Raw genomic sequence first — 13,993 nt, 5'->3', positions numbered from 1 at the left:
ACAAATCTCAAAAGATAAAACAAAGTTAATTCATGCACAGCAATATTTTCTCTTTTCTAAGAGGTGCAAAATGACTAGAGCAAATCTGCTGCAGGAACCTCATATTAAACTATGATGGCTCAGAAATTAACATTGGAACACATTTGGACTAAAGTACATTGATTTGACCTACTAACATTTTTTTTTTTAAGAACTTCTTTACATGGAAAAAACCCTGCAGACACTTATTTCACATTGCAATGCCTCCCTGAAGTTCATATTAGTCCAGTGTTGGTCCTTAACTTCACACCTTACCTATTCTATGCTGGCTTTCCTGTGAGCACCACAGGTACTCTGTGCTTGAGAGAGAAACTGGCCTTGTTTCCCAGGGCTGGCATAAGGGCAAATGGAGTGGGAGGAATGGGTCTGTGCCCCATGGGCTGAGCCCAGAGGATGCTCCACCCCTCACCATACTCTGCCTAACAGAAGTTTTCCATAGGCACATTTAACTTCAGCATCCCTGCAGGAAGCCTTCAGGATGTTGGAATTACCATGGACAGCCTTGATCTATTTTTTAAAGAATATAATGTATACACACCAATGGCTGTGTCTGAAAATTTGTCTTAAAGAGGCAATTCAGTCCTGTCCTTTATCCAGCTGTGAGGGACAGCTGCTGGGCTCTGTGCAGCCAACATATCTTTAGCATTGAAAAGACTTTGATGAGAGTTCGTAGGTGGTAGACCCACTATCAAACACTATTGCTCTTGTAGTCTCCTTGCTGACTGCATCCCTTCTTCCTTCACCCTTTGATCAAACTGGATTCACCAATACAGGATGGACTACTACCCCAGGCTGAGGACAGGGCTGTGAGCAGGGTTTCCTACAGCTTCAGGTGTGGTACCTGGTCAGGACACTTAACCTTTTCTATTCATACGTGAAAAAGTAGTTATTACAAACCTGGATTTTGGCATAAGAGCTAATTAATATAAGGAATTGAATAAATATAAGGAATTGCAAAGAAAATATTTTCTTACTTTAAAAAGAAACCTCTTAGCGTCTAACAGTCTAAATTACTTCACTGATCTCCTTTAGTTCTTATAAAGCATTCAGATTTTCAAATTTAATCTCTGTTTACAATGGCAGTGCTTGAACCCCTGAAAACTTTGCCCTTGGGTGAGACTGCGATGCTGTGTACATCCCTTCAAAAGCAGCTGCATTTAAGGAGCATGTGCGAGGTGAGAGCTGTGGCACAAGGATGTGACAGCCAAAACATGAATCCAGTCCAATCTGCGATTAACCACGAGTTACTGTAACCCTACCCCATGCAGGAGGCGAAGGGGAAGGGCAGGGACGGAGCCTTTCCCTGGGCGAGCTGTCCCCGGCGCCCCCGGGCTGGCCGTGCCGAGCGCGGCCTGCCCGGGCCAGGCACCATGGGTGGCAGCGGCGGCCAGGCCGCACAGAGAAGGCTTTGTGCCCTCCTTCCAAACAGCCCACCGAGATCCCAGCGCCAGCCCCACGGCTGCTGCAGTGGGCTGAGCAAACATCTGAGGGGAAAGCACAAGCTCCAGGCTCCTGGCCTGCCTGGGAGAAATCACCTCACACTTCTCCCGGGAGGTGTGTGGGGATGGGGATGGACTACAAGGACGGCAAGGCAGGCACAAGGCACTGTGCCCCAGCGTGGCTGGGGGTGGTGTCAATGAGAAGGCGTACAGCTCGCTTACACATCTCCCCAGTAAATCCATCTTCATGTGTTACCATAGGTGTAGCATTAATTCGGGATGGATTGAAGAGAATTTGGAGTCAGAATCGCTTTTCTTAATTTAGCTCTCTTCCTGTGCGTGCACTGCAGAGATGCAGGTGTAAGCTTAGTAGCCAGGGGTGCAGTAATTTCTGGTTTTATGAGCAGGCAATTAGACCTTTGTATCAGAGTCAGGCGTTATACTGAAATCATTAAGGCTGCAAGAAGAAAAAGTAATGCTCGGGAATGGGTATCACTGCCTGAATCCTTACAGTGACCTGAAATAGGGAGTGTTTCTGGGCAAGGGTACCCTTCCATTTAAAGTGTTTCAATAAATAATAAAGGATGATGATTACTAAGTGTGCTGTTCAGTTGTTCATCCCAGCAAATGAAATAATGTGTAGTCTTAGGACTAACCAGCTTGCTTTGGTAATGCTTTGAACTAGCCTGGTGAGCACAAGCTTTCACTGCTCAAAACGATTCTCTCCCTTATTAACAATTATCACGGAACTATCTTGCATATTTATGAATAGACACGATCAAATAAAAAGCAGTCATTTCATGTTATGTTTGTGGACAAGAGTTTTACCACAAGCTCTGTACTAAGACAGCAAACAAAGGACCAGGTCTTCAACATTTTAAATTGGACCACTGCTTAGAGAAATTTGTCTGGTTTCTTTTGCTCTGAAGATATTAACAACAGTGAACTTTACCTTCCAAAAGCCATATTCTTTAAATTCTTTTGACCCATAGTGTAAAATGCGTATTTCCCTGTGACACCTAGAAAACTGCAGGGAGTCATGGCTTACCTGTCCTGGCTGTTCACAGGCTGTCTGGTATCTTGCTTGTTGGCATAATTCTTTTACTCTCTCATACTTTGGTAGTTGATTAGACTGCTGAGTGTTTTTGTTGGGTTCCTCCTTCTTGCGGAGAAATTTGCTTATTAAAAAAATAAAGTGAAATGTTTTAGATACATTGTTCTAAGCCCTAACGATGAATGTAACTTAAACAGCAGAGCTACTTGAAGGTTTAATGTCTCAAAGAAAAAAATCCCCACACTTCTGTTAATGACTTTTGATGTAGGTCACATACTGAAAAAAAGGCTCAGGTGATTGGAAAACTGCCAGATGATAAATAAGTGCTGCTAAAATATGTCTAACTGGTACAGATCAGCACCATTCATACATAAATGAAGGTTCTCTCACAAAGCAGAACTCTTTGAAGCAAGACTTTCTTGGCTGGAAAACACAGCTGAAGACACAACAGGACTTTCATACTCAGCACAAGCTTGGCTGTATCTTACATATTACGATGTGTCTTTTATGCACTGCTTTGTAATACAACAGACAAGGTTTTCATAATCTGTAAAGTCATAAAGTGCCAAAAGGAAATTGCTGTAAAATTTTTACCCACAGAAAATTTTCACTGCAACTACTGGCAAGGTACGAGGGTATAAGGAGTTACCAGCAAAGAGAGGAGCAGTTACAGTCATGAATCTTAACTACACATAAGTCTTAGCTGGAACAAAAATGAAGAATGTTTCTAATATATGACGGAAAATACAAAATCAGATGATAAGAGGATTCTACACAATTGGATTTCAAACAGAGATTTGGGAAGAAAATGATTCAGATAATGACAAAACTGGGCACAAGCACAATGTTAGGGAAAGAGGCTAGGAGAATCACCAGAAAAGCATGCTTCCAAATTTCTTCAGAGAAAGGGATTAAGGAGCTCAGTAGATTGCAAATGGAGTGGTGGGAAACTAGGAAAAAAGTCATGCCTGTCAGTTTGCTTGCAAAATTTACTGCTTCTCTGACCATAAAAAAGAAGAGGAGGAAGCAGAAAGGAAAGCATGCACAAGGGAGTGTTCCCAGCAGGCAGGCTCTCCCAAAACTCTCTCACCCCTAATAATTACCCTCTTTCCACTAGAAATGTGTCACGCCAAATTTTGGTCTTCTTGTTTGTCCGAAACCTGAAAATAAAATAATAACATTTACTGCTGGCACTGAAGTATACCACTGTAAGTGTTAACAAATTATTTTTGAAAAAAACAACTCTCCACTTATATACATGTGCAATTTTATAGATCTACTACTTAAGAGACTCTTGAAATGGGAAAGTTGTGGTCGTTGCCATGACACAGCTCATTTTCACAGAATCTGTTTTTCCACTCAGTTGTTGATTTACTAAGGTGTTTGCTTCTGAACTGCCTAAAAAGGGAACTTGGGACCCACCTGTTTCCTGGTCTCTCCAAGTCCAGAAGCTTTAGTACAGATTTGCCATCCATATCTGGAGGTGTGTCAAGGCCTGCTATATCCAGAATTGTTGGAGCAAGATCAATATTCAGAACTATCTGAGGCACTCTGCAAATCAACAGGAAAGGTCATAGTTGCCATGTGTTCAATGTGTAAGTCTTCACATTCTCTTGGAAATAGAATGATAATTAATGCTTATCAGGGCTTTGAAGATGTAAAGCTCTACAGAAGTGCTAAGTTTAGAAAACCCCCTTTGAAGTCTACAACTGAGAATGATAGGCCAGTACTGCAGACTGACATCACAAAGAAAAAGTTAAGCACAATAAAACAAGGAGGTGCAGCAGCAACACTGCTCTTATCTCATTGACAATGAAGGCATGATGCTAAGTGACAGCATGAGCAGTAAAGATGAGTGCATCGTTTCTAAAAGCAAAACCCAAGTTTAACCCTACAGGACTGTGCATTACACAGTTTTCTCATCTGCATTATAACTTATTCATAATATGCAAAGTGAAAAAACTGCCTCTTCATGAGACTCATTGCTCTGCAATAATAGGGCATCCTTTATGAAATGAAACTAGACAGAGTGATAATTACATGCTCTCAGAAACATTTTACATTAGGCTCAACAGCTGTGCTAGAGACATAAGGGAACGTACACTGATCCCGGCTCCACACTTGGACCACGAATAAAGAAAGGAACTCGAATGTCGAAGTCATACGGCATTGACTTCCCCTTGACCAGTCCGAACTGCCCAATATGGTATCCATGGTCAGCAGTATAAATAATGTAGGTATTCTCCAGTTCTCCCATCTCTGCAAGCATTTGGTGTAACTGCAACCCAGCACAGAAAGAACTGAGTTATATGTAGCAAAACATGTTTTGTGCAGAATCACGTATAACCATCATTTATAATCCTTAAATATGCAGGACCAAACATGGCATCAATGATGTTGACACAGATTCTGGGGACTGGCATTTGTATGTCTTGCCTTTACTGTGCTGTGAAAAAATCAACATACCAGTTCAATGTCACACTTGACAGAGGGGACAATTAAACAGCTCCAGAAAAGTAGAGTAGAAAAAATATGGTAATAATGGGGTAGTTGCCTTAGTATGTCCAAAATTCATTGTGTACTCAAACACTGCTTGTGAAAAAAGTCTGCTACAGCTTTAGGGGAAAAGGTACTCAGATTTGATTTACTGTGCTAGTCTACAACTTTCTCATTTCTTACAGTTGTGGGCTTGGGAAAAAGCTGTAAATTTTTATTAAAGTTTAAAGAAATCTCTCTAGGGGAAGATCTTTGGTCATGGTGCTTGATTTTGGAACAAAAAGTCATACAAAGTAAACCTAATAGTTCATGTATCATGTTACCTATAATTAGCAGTATACTGCATTGCCTAACTTCTGCAAACACTTGTAGACTGACACCTGAGTTGCTGTGATTTGCCAGTTCCCAGATTTCAACTGAAGGACAAACTGTGAAGGGATTGTGTGAAATTAATAGAAGTTGTCATGTGTGCACCTGTGTCTATCCATGTGTACACACAGGTGATGCATCTTCTGTTAATACCAGGCTTTATACTAGGCCCAGTGGCTTTTCCCTTTACGAAAGCCCACTATTTTTTTGAACCAGCAATTGAAAGAAGAAAGCCAGGATCTTGGCCTCTTGTTGCAGAGAACCAGAATTCAATTCCACTGGGAAAAAGTGGAGTAATTCCTCCATACAATGACCTTCTCCAGAATGTTGTTAGTGAAGGTAAAGAAAGAATTAAGGAATTTAATTTTGTTATTGACGAATAAGATTGTATTTACAGCAGTTTCTTGCACTCACTCTTTCCATAGAGTCGTCAACTGACATCAAGGTCTGAAGTCTTTTGCGCTGCAAGACGTTGGTAAACTCCATGTGGATTGGCAGCATGGGCCCTGTGTACTGCATAATCCAGTGCTTATCCATGTTTGGTGCGTAGTTATAGCTGGGAGTACTGGAGGAAAAGAACAGATCTGAAAAGTTGTGCAGCATGACAGACATCAGAGGGAGGTGGAAACTCCTCCAACAAACAGTTAAATCACAAATTTCATGTGGCATCTGACAAATATCAGGAACGTCACTTCAGTGGCTTCCAAGATTCACTGGGTCATGCATCACCTCCTCAAGATATCTTAACCACTTACTTTCCAAGCTTTCTTTCAGACTCAAATATGACCACAAGTTCCATGTTAATATTTAGAATTTGCCAAAATCTATTTCTCAAACAAACCTGTAATCATTTAAAAGGCTTATCTGCATGATGCATCCCATATAGATAAGAAAAATTAAGGAAGTCAGAGATCAAAAATGACTGCTTACTTAAGGTATATTGCCCTGATACTTCCAGTAGAGAAATTACTTTTAAATAAAAGTCAAAGAAAGGTTTTTTCCAGTGGGACAAATAAATTTAGTAGTCAGTATAAACAACACCACCAGTGTTACATTCAGTTCTACACTAAATATTGTTGAGGTGTTATTTTCTATGTGAATGTAAAGCACAGTGCATTACAAGCACAAAATTAACCATGACAACAAAACTGAACTAACATGGCTATTGATACTAGTACTACGAAGAAGTATGGCACAGAGTCCTATCTAAAGCAAGAAATGATGCTTGAAGAGTTTGCACAAACATCAAAAGAAATATTTAAGAGCAGTGTTCCAGCCACAGCCAGTGAATTTTTGAAAGACAGCCTGTAAGAAACAAGAATATTTTCCCAGAGATATCACCTTGGGAGAAAATGTGTGGCAAAAAATGTGTCAAGTAAATTTTCTCTACAGAGAAACATGTTACAAAAGTTCTCCATCCATCTTGTTTTTATGTCTAGCATACATGACAACTACAAGGTGAAGAGAAAGCAAGCATGTCCCATAATGGTTTCACCAACATATGAGCAGTTTCCTTCTCTAGAAAGAAGGAATCTAGGTCTTGTAATTTTCATTAGAGTTCTTTGGGTTTTATTTTCCCCCTGTTTCTAGTACACTGCTGTACCTGATCCATGAATAGCAGCATTATATTTGAAAATTAAACATAAAGTGAAAGAAACACTGTTGAGTGATTAGATTAATTTGGGTTTTTTTATTCTCTTTTCAGTTTGCAATAAAAATGCAATTCAGTAATAATTTACTGTTTAGGTGCTGAAAATTATAACGTGTATTTACAAAAGGTACATTTTCCCCACTGAAATATGTATGTGTAGTTGTCTTTTCTTAAAATGAACAATATCAGATTATTGTGTAATGTAGAGTTGTACCTTAAATCCTTCACTTAGGTTGCATTTTTCTTTACATGGTTGTATGTGATCACAGAATGGTGGAAGCAGTTGATTTTTATATCAGATATCAGATATCAAATGTATAACCTTTAACTACACACTCTGAGAACAAAAACCAGATGAAAGGATAGTGTAGTAAACTGATAATCAACTTCAATAAATTAGTGGAGTCCACATTTTAAATGGAGAGCATTATTTGAGGAGCTAGAGTTTGAGAAGTATGCCTTTATTATACACAGCAAGTTTTGACTATTCTACTTAATCATTAGACTCAAGGGAAAAGAGAAGTGATGCAATAATATCACAGGACTCCAATAGAGATTAAGAAGTATGAGAAGGTTAGCTCCCAACTGAGCAAAGACAAGCATAAACTAGAATTCCTTTTCTGTTGAAAAATCTTTTATTTCATGTTGAAAAGTCAAAGTTTTTGTAATTCCCCATGGTAGAAATCTGATTTTTAAAATGAATACTGTCATAATAATAATAATAATATTTATCCCAGGAGCACAGCCCTCTGTGTTGCTGGATAGCCAGCAGTCCTAGCAGAGGGAGACCACTGAAGAAGCAAGTCTTAGGAATTTTGTCACCTTCCACTTATCAGCTATCAGACAGAAAAGAAGGATACTTTCAGTGCAAATTTTTCTCTGTTTCCTTGGAAGTTTGTCAGACAAGACGTTTTCCCATGAAAGAGCTCATTTTTGATTAATCAGCCTTTCCTAGTAAAACCCTGTTTTTTTTCAGTGGGGTCCTGAGTGCCCCAGCCACAGAGCGATGAGGTGGCTGTGAGCTGCGCTCAGCTGGCAGCGTGGTGACAGCCTGCTGCTGTGCCAGGAAGGAGAGCCAGCTGCTGAAGCAGGCTCAGGTCTTATGTTCCCAGGCTATTGTGAGCAGCCTCCTCCACATAATGGATAGTTTTTAAAAGCAGCACTCAAGGGTTTAGCAGGGCAGTTAAAACCTTTCACAGACACTTTCCAAATGCATTTTGAATTTTCTGGGTGAGAAATGCAGCAGGCAGAGAGGGAGCAGAATTTTCCTCCCAGACAATTCAAGGAACAGGAACCTTCTGTGAAATATCCAGTGTCACTGGCTGATGGATAAATGTGAAACAGGGGTCTATAATGTCAGAAAAAGAGTACTGAGGAAGAGACAGAAAGGAATTCCAAAACCCCGCAGTTTGTATACGTTCCCTGTGTACCCCTGTTTGTTGGACCTTTCAGAAATCCACCAGAATGGCACTGGTTGCCAGGCACAAGATCTGACACTGCCCTCAAATCTACCTACCCTTTTTTTTTTGGTATAAATGTAACCAACCAACCAACCAACCCCTGCAGACGTAAATCTTAGGGAGAATATTGCTGACTTCTGGAAACGTTTCCATGTAGACAGATCTCATCCTAGTCAGTGATAATTTTTATCACAACATTTTTTTCTTGAAGCAGCTGGAGATATCAGTTAAATGTTCAGCTGTTATAAGTCCTGGAAGGTCCTTATGACATGGTCTGTCACTGTTTCTATTCTTCCATTTTTGGGAAGAACTTCGCTCTGTATTAACAAGTCCTGCTGTAAACTAACACTTGACAACTACATTTCCTTGATTCCCCTTTGCACTGGAAGTTTGAAGTCGAAGATGTGTGCCATGTCTTCCACCACCTCCTCTCAGTCGTGGAGTCCATCTTGTGTTGAGTACATTAGTTGATCCATGATCAGCAGACAGTGCCAGGTAGCAAATTATTTTCAGGTTGTCCATGGCCTCTAGGTCTGGCAAGCTGCTACTGTAGTACTTGTCATTCTTGTAGAATATACTAACTTGGGCAAATCTAGATTGTCCTGTTGTTCACTATGTCCAGCACATACTGTGAAGAACTTAATACACAGAGACTGCTTGACACTCCCCAACAGATCTGTTCTGGCACTGGAAGATATTAGATTCATAAGATTTTGAATTGATACCCTCAGTTAAACTAATCAAAAAAATTCCAAATACTTAACAATAACAAATGCTGAGAGTAAGCACTTTCCTGTAAATGCATACTCATAATGAGAACATTTCACCCTGAGATTTTGTAATCAGTCATGTATGTGAATAAGTATACAGAGAAATTTACAGTGATAATCAAGTGATCTACAGACTATGGAAGGAATAAATATTGGCAAGAACTAGTGCATTTTTAAAGAAATATTCTCCACAAAATCTATAATTTGTCTGTAAACATCAGTTCAAGTAGATACTTATGTTGAGAGAAAAGGAGCAACATTAGCATTCACTGCTGTAATCAAAAGGCCTCAGTAATTCTTTCTGAAAACGTATTTACTATATTGATATGTTTAAATTTGAACTTCAAAATTAAGAATGCATTTGGCTTTTAAGGTACTACAAAAACTAGAAATTAGGCAAGAAACAGTAAAAATACCCAACAGTGCCAAAAAATGGATGCTTGTACTTAAGGATCAATTAAAATGGGGTCCCCAAACAAATAATTCAGAAATGAATTTCACTAGATTCTACTAGTAACTGAACTGAATTGTCATACTCAATGAAATAAATGGAATACAGCCCTTTTGAAAATCATTATTCCAAAAAGATATTTTACAGTTAAGAAAGGATTGGGAGAGTACAGCATGTTTTAAGAGCTTCAAGAATTTAGTATAACTTTAAATTAACATTTGCATTCTAAAAAATTAATCTAAATATATACATGTCTCTAACAGATGGGATACTGTGGAGAGAAAAAAGTATGTTTCCAAACATTCGTTCAATTGCTCATAGTAAAAATCTGTGTTTGCCCCTATTTACAACCTCCTAATTCCCTCCTGTTTCTACTCAACAAAAGAAATTATGTTCGCAAAAATACTGCCTAAAAATGTTGGGTTTGAATAATTCCATGAAGTTCTCAGGGGGTTTTATCCCAAAAGTGTTTGGCTAATCTTCTGTTTGGATTGGGAGTCCTCCAGTTAGTGAAAATAATACAGGCCTTAGATGCCCCAAGAACATTTTCATTTCATAAAAATAAAAGTCAACAACATTATAAAATAATACCTCTTGTAAAACTGATTGAGAAAAATGAATAGTTTCTGTACAGAATTAGCACCTCTGTTATTCTTTGAAATGTGATTAGCAAACACAGCATAAGTGGTCATGTTTCTTCAAGAGAAAATAAACAAAGGAAGCAAATTCTTTGTTTCCAGGGAAAGTAGACTTCCAGGTTTAGACACTGTTCTTGGAAAGCAGGAAGGTTAAGTTCTAGGCAAAATTAAAAGTGAAAAAAAAAACAAACCAGTGACCAGTGGCCATGGTCAGTATTAATGTGAAGTTGAATTTCACCACTCTGGGTCTGCTTTTGCTGCCTTTTAAAAGGGGACTCTTTTCAACCCAGTGATATTTATAGATCTGGGTATGTGGGGTATGAAAGTTTCACTCCTGAAGTGTAACAGAACTGCTGTATTTTAGAATAAAGAAGTGAAACAGGTTTTGCCTGTTATATGTAACACCTTTTTCATTTAGGAAACATTACTTGTTGCTCCTACAGAAGTTAATTGTGCAATCAGAATATGACTTACATTTCTATTTCACACCATTTCTTCTTGTCTTGTTTAAAATCACACTCACAATTATGTGTGTGATGATTTTGATCATTTATCTCTAAGTCAGGAGTCCCAGCAGGCCTCGGGCCAGTAGTGACACTACACACTGACACATCAAGGTTTATTACTGATGCAAATTCATGATCCCACCCTAATGGCCCCATGTCTGCATTACAAGAAGTACCATTGTTACTGACAGATGTTGGAGACTCAGCCTCACAGCCACCTCACACCCCAAACTCACACTGAAGACTGCTCTGGGGATCCAGTGCTACAACACTTCTTTTGGTACTTCAGTATTGCAGACACTCTGCTACCTGCACACCTGGTTTATCAGTACCTTTCATGAGATCTTTAACTGGAAATATAAAATTCTGCCTTTCATATCACCAACCTTTCCTTAGCTTGTGGAGGTTTCTGATCTATTCCAAGAGAGATCAGATTCCATTTATATCTGCTCCTCCTAATGTTTCTAGCTTGGCAATAGGATTGCTTCCAGGTAGTCATAAAATCTGGGTGTGAGTCCTCCTGTCAGCCCAAGTATTTTAACTCAGCACAGCCAGCAGTGTTTCAGATTTCCATTTTTTTAATTCTTCAGTAAACCTGCCTCCTGCAGATTTTTGCTTCTAATGTTTGTTTACTTCTTGTTTACTTCACAACTTGTAAACAGCTTAGGTCTGATTCACAGTTCCCCTAAGACTGGTTCACACTGAAAGGTAAAGGGAAGTTAAAGTGCCAGAGGCCCAGAGCATAACAGATAATTCAGGCTTTCATCAGAGCATCCTTTGAGTCAGAGCTTTCCTGCTCAGCTGTCTGATGAAAAAAGGTTGTCCTGTAACATAACTTCATATTTAACAAAAACATTTCCAAAGGTCTAACAATCCTGCTCCCGAAACAGATGATGTTCATTACCACAGCAAAAATCTATGTATTGCTTTCATCTAGTACATCTTCTCTAGTCCCATTTTCTTCCACAGAAATGTCTGGGGATAGTTAGAATACGTGCATTAGTATGATTTATTTTCAGAAAATATATCACTCATTATGGTGATAGCAGCCAGGATAAACCTTCAGAAACATTTATAGATGTCAGAAATAGGGCATACTTTATGTGGGAGAGTTGGAGAGGAGAATGGATGCTTAAAAACAATAAAGAATCTGCTGCTTCCAATATGATATAGTTTGTTTTTCATTTTAAGCTGGAGTTAATAAGAATTAACAGAAATCACTTTATAAGTAAAGAGTGTACACATCATTACGCTTCTTGTCTTTGTAAGACTTTCCATGCCACTCCAGAGTGTATTTGTGCTGAGGAGGACAGGACTGTAACATAATGATAGTATGTAATTACACATTTTCTTTTTGTCTTTCATGTATTTTTCATAAATCTTAAGGACTTTGATGCTGCATTAATTTGATTTTATTCTTGCCATGTTGATAAGTGAGGAAATGAGATCAATAGACGCCCACACTTAAGGGCAGAGCTCTCCCTGAACTGGAGTATTTCCTGCCATAGCCACTCCCTTCTTTATATGTATGTGCCAGTGGAAAACTTCTTCTAAACAAACTTTTGGTTTTGTTTTGGTTTAATTTATAGAGGCAGCATTTCAATCTCTAGCAGGCACTTTACCAGCAAAGAGACATCATGTAATTTAAGGGTCTGCTTCAGCTACTGTTCTTTTAAGCAAAACTTCTCACATGTGGTTGACAGGCTATCTTAATCCTTGGTTTGTAGGTATAACCTTCCATCTCAGTTTGTTAAGCCAGCAAGCAGCTTTTGACCTGGTTTCCCTTCTTTGTTGGAGGTAGGTGTTACAGTAACATGATACAGCAACTACATTTCTAAAAACAAAATCCAAGGTCAGATGGCTGTCACCCAAGGTCAGAAGGAAAGAGATTCAAATGGTGCTTGACCACCAAGGAAGAAAACCTAAGGGTTAAATGTACAAATTACACAAACCTTGGCAGGAGGGATTTTATTGTTCTTGTTCTGTTTTTATAGGGAACGCCAAATATTTCTGTGAGAACTGAACTTCTCATATCTTTTAGAGCACATTGCTCATATTTTTGATAGAGAAAAATCAAGTTGGAATCTTCAGCCACCCAAACCCAAATTAGCAGTTTATCTTCAATTTGTCTCATTTCTCAGTCTGCAGACTGAACTTTAACACATGCAGTCAGTCAGTGCAATAAAAAACACAAAACAAGCCAGCAAGGATCTCCTGAGGTCATTGGAGAAAAAAACCTTTGCATGAAGCTTGCCAAGAAATCAACAACACCAGAAGAAAAGAAGAAGCACAGCTGAGTGCTCTTACAAGTAGTTTAGCAGAGCAAGGTAGTCAGACCCCAGGAGTCCACACAAATCAAAATTAATTTTAGCTTGGATTTTGCTTAATCTTAGCAGATAACACATAACTTGTATACAAGGTGGAGACAGAGCTAAAAATTTGGAGACTAACTAAAGCCTTTTTTTCTACCAGCACAAGCTAGAAAACAAGCAGGCTGAAAACACCAAGCAGTAGAAAGTGTCAGGAGCATGATAAACCAAAGCAAGTTCCTACAAGCACTTGTCAGAAGACAGGGAGCAGTGAGCCTAAAATGAGTTGCTTTGGCCTGGGGAGAGATAGGGTGAGATACAATGATTCAGTGCTTTTCTTCCAGACACCGTCCCCACAGCTAAGCGGAAGCAGTTTGGATCCTGCCCTCCTGTATGATGGATAGTCCCCCAGCAGGCAGGATGGCTTGCCTGAGGCCAGGCAGTCTGTGCCACTAAATGGGAGGCAATCTGTTGAATGGGGTGAGAACAAATAGATATAACTCTCTTGCAATGAAAAGCAGCAATTGAAAGGAGACATGGGAGAAATCCGTTCAATTTGATATAGTGACTATTCATTATTCTTCACGGAATGGGAAGCAGGGGACACAGGTGGCATAACCAAGCTCCAGGTTTAGAAGGAAAGAAAAAGTATCCCTTTGTCTCCAGTGCACAGAGCTGCACCACTTGTTGCCACAGGATGATGGGGCTGCCACCAGAGTTCAAAAAGAGATCAAACCAATGCAAAGAGAATTGGGCTCACTGACCTGGATGCTTCACCTAAACTGGTGATTTTCAGAAGCTAGAAAACATG

At 39.4% G+C, this 13,993-nt stretch overlaps 1 protein-coding gene across 9 annotated transcripts in view; it reads right to left on the bottom strand.

Annotated features, from left to right (window-relative positions):
• SULF1 (sulfatase 1) overlaps positions 1-13,993 on the bottom strand; it is a 185,656-nt gene that overhangs the window by 28,654 nt on the left and 143,009 nt on the right. For all 9 annotated transcript variants that reach the window (XM_058833282.1, XM_058833281.1, XM_058833273.1 and 6 more), the window contains 5 exons: positions 5,812-5,962; positions 4,635-4,810; positions 3,955-4,083; positions 3,636-3,692; positions 2,527-2,656 (listed from right to left, as the gene is read on the bottom strand). In XM_058833282.1, coding sequence (XP_058689265.1) covers positions 2,527-2,656; positions 3,636-3,692; positions 3,955-4,083; positions 4,635-4,810; positions 5,812-5,962 — 643 coding nt within the window. The remainder of the gene's footprint in view (positions 1-2,526; positions 2,657-3,635; positions 3,693-3,954; positions 4,084-4,634; positions 4,811-5,811; positions 5,963-13,993) is intronic.

The sequence above is a fragment of the Poecile atricapillus genome, chromosome 2 (assembly GCF_030490865.1).
Source record: "Poecile atricapillus isolate bPoeAtr1 chromosome 2, bPoeAtr1.hap1, whole genome shotgun sequence".
In the NCBI taxonomy this organism is placed as follows: domain Eukaryota; kingdom Metazoa; phylum Chordata; class Aves; order Passeriformes; family Paridae; genus Poecile; species Poecile atricapillus.
This window is presented reverse-complemented; position numbering and strand designations above follow the sequence as displayed.